The sequence below is a fragment of the Notolepis coatsorum genome (genome assembly GCF_963971535.1).
Source record: "Notolepis coatsorum genome assembly, chromosome: 1".
In the NCBI taxonomy this organism is placed as follows: Eukaryota; Metazoa; Chordata; class Actinopteri; order Aulopiformes; family Paralepididae; genus Notolepis; species Notolepis coatsorum.
This window is the reverse complement of record NC_140165.1, coordinates 4,134,711-4,144,016: the sequence shown is the minus strand read 5'-3', so window position 1 is coordinate 4,144,016 and position 9,306 is coordinate 4,134,711. Positions and strand designations below refer to the sequence as shown.

General features: G+C 41.5%; 1 protein-coding gene across 1 annotated transcript; it reads left to right on the top strand.

Annotated features, from left to right (window-relative positions):
• Positions 1 to 2,474: 2,474 nt before the first annotated feature.
• On the top strand, positions 2,475 to 6,439 carry LOC311243692 (runt-related transcription factor 1-like; the record flags this gene model as incomplete). Its single annotated transcript, XM_084333011.1, has 2 exons — positions 2,475 to 2,610; positions 5,880 to 6,439. 2 exons carry the CDS (start codon positions 2,475 to 2,477, stop codon positions 6,437 to 6,439), a joined length of 696 nt encoding a protein of 231 aa, XP_084189137.1.
• Positions 6,440 to 9,306: the final 2,867 nt, after the last annotated feature.

Sequence of the window (9,306 nt, the reverse complement as noted above, 5' to 3'; positions counted from 1 at the left end):
CTGGACTTTAAAAGGCTCCGTTGACATTTTGGCTTCTGTGTACAATTTGCTTCCCCTCAGTCTGTCTCCACACACACACACACACACACACACACACACACACACACACACACACACACACGCACACACACACACACGCACACACACACACATACTCTCTCTCACTCTCTCTCTGTCTCTCTCATTCTCCCTCTATATGTCTCTCTCTCCCCCTCTCTCTATCTCTCTCTCACTCTCTCTCTGTCTCTCATTCTCCCTCTATAGTCTCTCTCCCCCTCTCTCTATCTCTCTCTGTCTCCCTCTCTCTCTCTCTCTCTCTCTCTCTCTATCTCTCTCTCTGTCTCTCCCCCCCCTCTCTCTCTCTCTCTCTCTCTCTCTCTCTCTGGGTGGTCAGTAGTGTTTATTAGACTGGGGGGAGCACACACACACTCACACACAATTCCATTTACACACATGAATATATACACACACACAGAAATGCATGCATGCACACACATGACTGACACACATATATACACACAGAACCTTTCTTCTTTTCCCATTTCCTCTCCTCTGTCTTGCTCTATCTTCCTCTCTCTTTCTCTACCTCTCCTCTCCTCTTATCTTCTATCCTCTTCTCTTCTCCTCTTATCTCTTGTCTCCTCTTCTCTTATATCCTCTTCTATCCTCTTCTCTTATCATCTCCTCTTCTCTACCTCTCCTCTTCTCTCCTCTCCTCTCCTCTTCTCTACCTCTCCTCTTCTCTCCTCTTCTCTCCTCTTCTCTCCTCTCCTCCTCTCTCATCTCCTTTTCTCTCCTCTCTTTTCTTCTCTTCTCTCCTCTTCTCTACTATTTGCTCCTCTCCTCCCCTCTTCTCTCCTCTCCCTTTCTCTCCTCTCCTCTCCTCTCCTCTCCTCTTCTCTTCTCTCCTCTCCCTTTCTCTCCTCTCCTCTCCCCTCCTCTCATCTCATCTCATCTTCTCTTCTCTGTTCTCTTTCACAATTATTTGTTTTAGTTTTCTGTGTGTGTGTGACATCACATATTGGAGGATTCTCTCTCTGACTTCTAGCTTTAGGAGAGAGCGGTGCTTGTCCACAAATACTGACTGAATTGTCCTGGAGCACAGGAGGAACATGCAAAATAGGTGGCATTCCCCTTTAATGCCACGCTCTGAGTTCCTATAGGGAGGTGTAGTCTGACGTCACTGGTTGTTCCACCCGTATAGGGATTTATCATTGGGAAAATGGATTATCGGCTATTGTAACAATTCTGCCGCATGGAAATTGAAAAGCTTTCCATGTTTGCACAAAATGAGTTCCCTTCTATCACTAACATTATTGTTTAAGCATTTTGCAAATGTTAATGCTTTATTTGTTTTAAACGAGACGATTTAGAAATGGGCAATGGGGAAATACGTTGCAATTTTGCGAGGTGGACCGGCCGGGAAAAGCAATGACGTAACATCTACACCTCCCTATAGACCAGGAAGTAACCACTACACCTCCCTATAGACCAGGAAGTAACCACTACACCTCCCTATAGACCAGGAAGTAACCACTACACCTCCCTATAGACCAGGAAGTAACCACTACACCTCCCTATAGACCAGGAAGTAACCACTACACCTCCCTATAGTCCAGGAAGTAACCACTACACCTCCCTATAGACCAGGAAGTAACCACTACACCTCCCTATAGACCAGGAAGTAACCACTACACCTCCCTATAGACCAGGAAGTAACCACTACACCTCCCTATAGACCAGGAAGTAACCACTACACCTCCCTATAGACCAGGAAGTAACCACTACACCTCCCTATAGACCAGGAAGTAACCACTACACCTCCCTATAGTCCAGGAAGTAACCACTACACCTCCCTATAGACCAGGAAGTAACCACTACACCTCCCTATAGACCAGGAAGTAACCACTACACCTCCATATAGACCAGGAAGTAACCACCACACCTCCCTATAGACCAGGAAGTAACCACTACACCTCCCTATAGACCAGGAAGTAACCACCACACCTCCCTATAGACCAGGAAGTAACCACTACACCTCCCTATAGACCAGGAAGTAACCACTACACCTCCCTATAGACCAGGAAGTAACCACTACACCTCCCTATAGACCAGGAAGTAACCACTACACCTCCCTATAGACCAGGAAGTAACCACTACACCTCCCTATAGTCCAGGAAGTAACCACTACACCTCCCTATAGACCAGGAAGTAACCACTACACCTCCCTATAGACCAGGAAGTAACCACTACACCTCCATATAGACCAGGAAGTAACCACCACACCTCCCTATAGACCAGGAAGTAACCACTACACCTCCCTATAGACCAGGAAGTAACCACCACACCTCCCTATAGACCAGGAAGTAACCACTACACCTCCCTATAGACCAGGAAGTAACCACTACACCTCCCTATAGACCAGGAAGTAACCACTACACCTCCCTATTCCTTCTGTTCCAGAATCCAGGCAGATGCAGACGTCTCCTTCCTGGTCTTACGAGCAATCATACCCCTACCTGGGTCAGATAACCACGCCCACTATCCACTCGGTGACGCCCCTTTCTCCAGGACGATCCTCCCTCAGCGACCTGTCCTCGCGCCTCACAGGTAACACAAACACACACACACATAAACACACACGCACACACACACGCACACACACACACACTCTAACTTCAAGTCTCTAGTTTTAAGTCTCTAGTTTTAAGTCTCTAGTTTTAAGTCTCTAGCTTTAAGTCTCTAACTTTAAGTCTCTAACTTTAAGTCTCTAGTTTTAAGTCTCTAGCTTTAAGTCTCTAGTTTTAAGTCTCTAGCTTTAAGTCTCTAGTTTTAAGTCTCTAGTTTTAAGTCTCTAGTTTTAAGTCTCTAGTTTTAAGTCTCTAGTTTTAAGTCTCAAGTTTTAAGTCTCTAACTTTAAGTCTCTAACTTTAAGTCTCTAACTTTAAGTCTCTAGTTTTAAGTCTCTAACTTTAAGTCTCTAGTTTTAAGTCTCTAGTTTTAAGTCTCTAGTTTTAAGTCTCTAGTTGTAAGTCTCTAGTTTTAAGTCTCTAGTTTTAAGTCTCTACTTTAAGTCTCTAACTTTAAATCTCTAGTTTTAAGTCTCTAACTTTAAGTCTCTAGTTTTAAGTCTCTAGTTTTAAGTCTCTAGTTTTAAGTCTCTAGTTTTAAGTCTCTACTTTAAGTCTCTAGTTTTAAGTCTCTAGTTTTAAGTCTCTAACTTTAAGTCTCTAGCTTTAAGTCTCTAGTTTTAAGTCTCTAGTTTTAAGTCTCTAGTTTTAAGTCTCTACTTTAAGTCTCTAACTTTAAGTCTCTAGCTTTAAGTCTCTAGTTTTAAGTCTCTAACTTTAAGTCTCTAGTTTTAAGTCTCTACTTTAAGTCTCTAACTTTAAGTCTCTAGTTTTAAGTCTCTAGTTTTAAGCCTCTACTTTAAGTCTCTAACTTTAAGTCTCTATTTTTAAGTCTCTAGCTTTAAATCTCTAGTTTTAAGTCTCTAGTTTTAAGTCTCTAGTTTTAAGTCTCTAGTTTTAAGTCTCTAACTTTAAGTCTCTACTTTAAGTCTCTAACTTTAAGTCTGTACTTTAAGTCTCTAACTTTAAGTCTCTAGTTTTAAGTCTCTAACTTTAAGTCTCTACTTTAAGTCTCTAACTTTAAGTCTCTACTTTAAGTCTCTAACTTTAAGTCTCTAGTTTTAAGTCTCTAGTTTTAAGTCTTTAGTTTTAATTCTCTAGTTTTTTAAGTCTCTAGTTTTAAGTCTCTACTTTAAGTCTCTAGCTTTAAGTCTCTAGTTTTAAGTCTCTAGTTTTAAGTCTCTAGTTTTAAGTCTCTAGTTTTAAGTCTCTAACTTTAAGTCTCTAGTTTTAAGTCTCTAGCTTTAAGTCTCTAGTTTTAAGTCTCTAGTTTTAAGTCTCTAGTTTTAAGTCTCTAGTTTTAAGTCTCTAACTTTAAGTCTCTAGTTTTAAGTCTCTAGTTTTAAGTCTCTAGCTTTAAGTCTCTAGTTTTAAGTCTCTAGTTTTAAGTCTCTAGCTTTAAGTCTCTAGTTTTAAGTCTCTAGTTTTAAGTCTCTAGTTTTAAGTCTCTAGTTTTAAGTCTCTAACTTTAAGTCTCTACTTTAAGTCTCTAACTTTAAGTCTCTACTTTAAGTCTCTAACTTTAAGTCTCTAGTTTTAAGTCTCTAACTTTAAGTCTCTACTTTAAGTCTCTAGTTTTAAGTCTCTAACTTTAAGTCTCTAGTTTTAAGTCTCTAGCTTTAAGTCTCTAGTTTTAAGTCTCTAGTTTTAAGTCTCTAGTTTTAAGTCTCTAGTTTTAAGTCTCTAACTTTAAGTCTCTAGTTTTAAGTCTCTAGTTTTAAGTCTCTAGCTTTAAGTCTCTAGTTTTAAGTCTCTAGTTTTAAGTCTCTAGTTTTAAGTCTCTAACTTTAAGTCTCTAGTTTTAAGTCTCTAGTTTTAAGTCTCTAACTTTAAGTCTCTAGTTTTAAGTCTCTAGTTTTAAGTCTCTAGCTTTAAGTCTCTAGTTTTAAGTCTCTAGTTTTAAGTCTCTAGTTTTAAGTCTCTAACTTTAAGTCTCTAGTTTTAAGTCTCTACTTTAAGTCTCTAGTTTTAAGTCTCTAGCTTTAAGTCTCTAACTTTAAGTCTCTCTAGTTTTAAGTCTCTAGTTTTAAGTCTCTAGTTTTAAGTCTCTAGTTTTAAGTCTCTAGTTTTAAGTCTCTAACTTTAAGTCTCTAGTTTTAAGTCTCTAGTTTTAAGTCTCTAGTTTTAAGTCTCTAGCTTTAAGTCTCTAGTTTTAAGTCTCTAGTTTTAAGTCTCTAGTTTTAAGTCTCTAGTTTTAAGTCTCTAGTTTTAAGTCTCTAGTTTTAAGTCTCTACCTTTAAGTCTCTAACTTTAAGTCTCTAGTTTTAAGTCTCTAGTTTTAAGTCTCTATTTTAAGTCTCTAGTTTTAAGTCTCTAGTTTTAAGTCTCTAGTTTTAAGTCTCTAGTTTTAAGTCTCTAGTTTTAAGTCTCTAGTTTTGTGACAGTCTCTAGTTTTGTGACAGTCTCTAGTTTTAAGTCTCTAGTTTTGTGACAGTCTCTCGCTTTAAGTCTCTCGCTTTAAGTCTCTAGTTTTGTGACAGTCTCTAGTTTTAAGTCTCTAGTTTTGTGACAGTCTCTAGTTTTGTGACAGTCTCTCGCTTTAAGTCTCTAGTTTTAAGTCTCTAGTTTTAAGTCTCTAGTTTTGTGACAGTCTCTAGTTTTAAGTCTCTAGTTTTGTGACAGTCTCTCGCTTTAAGTCTCTAGTTTTAAGTCTCTAGTTTTGTGACAGTCTCTAGTTTTAAGTCTCTAGTTTTGTGACAGTCTCTCGCTTTAAGTCTCTAGTTTTAAGTCTCTAGTTTTGTGACAGTCTCTAGTTTTAAGTCTCTAGTTTTGTGACAGTCTCTAGTTTTGTGACAGTCTCTAGTTTTGTGACAGTCTCTAGTTTTGTGACAGTCTCTAGTTTTGTGACAGACTCTAGTTTTGTGACAGTCTCTAGTTTTAAGTCTCTAGTTTTGTGACAGTCTCTAGTTTTGTGACAGTCTCTAGTTTTGTGACAGTCTCTAGTTTTGTGACAGACTCTAGTTTTGTGACAGACTCTAGTTTTGTGACAGTCTCTAGTTTTAAGTCTCTAGTTTTGTGACAGTCTCTAGTTTTGTGACAGTCTCTAGTTTTGTGACAGTCTCTAGTTTTGTGGTTTTGTGACAGTCTCTAGTTTTGTGACAGTCTCTAGTTTTGTGACAGTCTCTAGTTTTGTGACAGACCATGACACACCTGGCTGGTATTGCTTCACCCAGGACCACCATTTCTCCCTCTGTTTCATCATTCATGCATCTCTCTCTCTCTCTCTCTCTCTCTCTGTTTCTCTCCCAGGTCCCGACCTCACAGCATTCGGTGACCCCAGGATGACCCTGGAGCGACCTTTCACCTCTCTCCCCTCCCTGCCCGACTCTCGTTTCTCAGACCCTCGTGTCCACTACCCGTCCACGGCCGCGGCCTTCACCTACGGCCCGTCCCACCACCACAACCCCGTCGTCTCCAACGGCGCCCTGGGCATCACCATGGCCACCGCCATGGCCACCGCGCCCGCCCACGGGCGTTACCACACCACCTACCTGCCCCCTCCCTACCCCGCCAACACCCCCCACCAGGCTCACCAGAGTGGGCCGTTCCAGGCGACCCCCTCCCCCTACCACCTGTACTACTCCACGGCTGCCGGCTCCTACCAGTTCTCCATGATGGCGGGGGGAGGGGGCGGGGACTCGCGCTCTCCGCCCAGGATTCTGCCTCCCTGCACCAGCGCCTCCACAGGCTCCTCCCTCCTGCACCCCTCTCTGCCCAATCAGAACGAAGGGGTGAGTGTGGAGGCGGAGTCGAGCCACAGTAGCTCCCCCAGCATGGCCGCCGCCGAAGCCGTCTGGAGGCCGTATTAGCAGAGAGGCCCAGTGGGCTCGGGGGAGGCGGACATTTTGAGCGTGGCAGGATAAGACTGGCTACCTGCGGAGGAATGATTGGCGGGTGGGAAAGACAGCAGGATGATGGACAAGGACACTAGCCAATAGACAAAACCGGGCGGCTATGACTCAGACTCGGTAGCCAATCGGAGCCAATTAGGTGATCGACAGACTCACTGACCAATAGGAAAGGAGGCAGGACTTTGTTAAGAAGCACTCCCATTGGATGACAGGACAGGAAGAGGAGGACTAGAGACATCATGGAGATGATGTCATTATTTTATATGTTGTGATGGACAGCTCCTATCCTCCCCTTCACAACCTCTTCTCTCCTCCCTCCATCTATCCTTCCATCCATCCCTCTATCCCCCCATCTATCCATCCCTCCATCTCTCTTCGTGTCTAGAGGGGTAGATGGATAGATGTCTCTGATTCATGGTGTGATTTTTATGAAAACCTTTTTTATTGTTTAATGGACATTTTGCTGATAAGAATACTGTGTTTTTAATTCTCTCCTCTTCTCTATCCTGTCATTTCCTCTCTCCTCTCCTCTTTCCTCTCTCCTCTCATCCCCTCTCTACTCTCCTCTCCTCTCCCCTCCTCCATCCTCTCCTTTCCTCTTCTGTCCTCTATCCTCTCCGCTCTCCTCTCTCTCCTCCCCCCTCTCTCATCTTCTCTCTCCTCTCATTTCCTCCTCTCCTCTCTTCATTCTCTCTTTTTGTCAGATAGTTACAGCATGTTTTTGTAGGAACTCCTTAATTTATTCTCACAATAAATTGTTTGTAGCATTACACATCAATTGACGTGTGTGTGTGCGTGCGTTCATGCGTGCGTGCGTGCGTGCGTGCGTGCGTGTGTGTGTGTGTGTGTGTGTGTGTGTGCGTGCGTTCATGCGTGCGTGCGTGTGTGTGTGTGCGTGCGTGTGTGTGTGCGTGCGTGCGTGTGTGTGTGTGTGTGTGTGTGTGTGTGTGTGCGTGCGTGTGTGCGTGCGTGTGTCACATTGGCTCACGGTTCACCCTCTATGTGTAAATAATCTTGGCTGTAAATTACGTTGTCCCTGTTTGATGATGTCATCACCCACCTACACACACACACATACATGGGCTACACCTGTGCGGCCGTGGTGATTGGTTCAGCATCATGTTTCTCATGTTTGGTTTTGTTTCATGAATATAAATATTGTTGTGAACTGAATACAAACCATGTTGCACCTTATTTATTGTTGTTATTTCTGTCTCTGTCTCTCTTTCTTTCGCTCTCCCTCTCTCCCTGTCTCTCTCTCCCTGTCTCTCTCTCCCTCTCTCCCTGTCTCTCTCTCCCTCTCTCCCTGTCTCTCTCTCCCTGTTTCTCTCTCTGTATCTCTCTGTCTCTCTCTCTCTCTCTCTCTGTATCTCTGTGTCTTTCTTTTTTATCTCTCTCCCATACTCTATCTCTCTCTGTCTCTCTCTCTCTCTGTCTTTCTCTCTCTGACTTTCTCTCTTTGTCTCTCTCTCTGTATCTGTCTTTTTATCTCTCTCCCTTACTCTCTCTCTCCTTCTTTATCTCTCTCTGTCTCTCTCTCTCTCTGTATCTATCTTGTTATCCCTCTACCATACGCTCTCTCCCTCTATATCTCTTTATCATTGTATCTCTCTTTCTCTCTATATCTCTCCCTCTCTAATTCCAACAGAGCATGAATATGAATAAACCAAATGTTACCAATTCATGTTTCACACAATAAACAAAACAACATAACTAATAATGTTCTGACTATAGCAGGTGAAGGTAAATAAATATTATACACATTGTGTTTAAGTAAACATACATGTGATGCTAATAAAATAAATACACACATACATGTGTTATTATGTCCAGGCTATATGACACTAATTAAAAATGCATTAATAACAATATACTAACAGTACACAAACTACTATCAGTTATGTAAACATAGTGAACATATAGTTAAGATGATAACAAAATAAAGGAAAGACTATATGTGTGTGTGTGTGTGTGTGTGTGTGTGTGTGTGTGTGTGTGTGTGTGTGTGTGTGTGTGTGTGTGTGTGTGTGTGTGTGTGTGTGTGTGTGTGTGTGTGTGTGTGTGTGTGTGTGTGTGTGTGTGTGTGTGTGTGTGTGTGTGTGTGTGTGTGTGTGCGTGTGTGTGTGTGTGTGTGTAAAACTAAAATAAACTATAAAGACTATACATACATGTGTATAAAGGTAAAATACACTTTACAAACAATATATACATATGTATAAAACTAAAATAAACTGTAAAAACAACATATACATATGTGTAAAACTAGAATAAACTATAAAAGCCATATATACATATGTATAAAACTAGAATAAACCATAGAAATGCTAGAAGATCAAACACCTGGTCGCAGGAGGACTTGATTGCTCCTTGGTTTCCACCAGAGAGGAGTTTTGAGAAAATCAAACCAGTCAGCGTTTTTGTCTTTTAACAGGCTTCCCTTTTTTGTTTCATAAAGTCAGCTTTAATATCTTATGAAAATCATATTGATATCATCCATGGCCTCGTTTACACCCATCTCTGGAAGTTACATTATTGATTTTGGTCATAATATATTGATATGTCATTCATCAGATCAGGTGAGTTCAATGATGAATATGTTCCGGTTGGCTGGAGCCCATTTGTAAGTATGGATTTAATTTATACAGATTACTGGGTTCTATTTTTGTGTCATTCATTTGACCTGAGTCTCTCTCTCTCTCCCTTTCTCTTTTTTTCACACCCTCTCTCTCTCTTTTCCCTCACTTTCTTTTTCTCTCTCTCTCCCTCTCCCTCTCTCTCCTTCTCTCGTTCGAATTCAAATGAGCTTTCACTGAATTATAATCAGA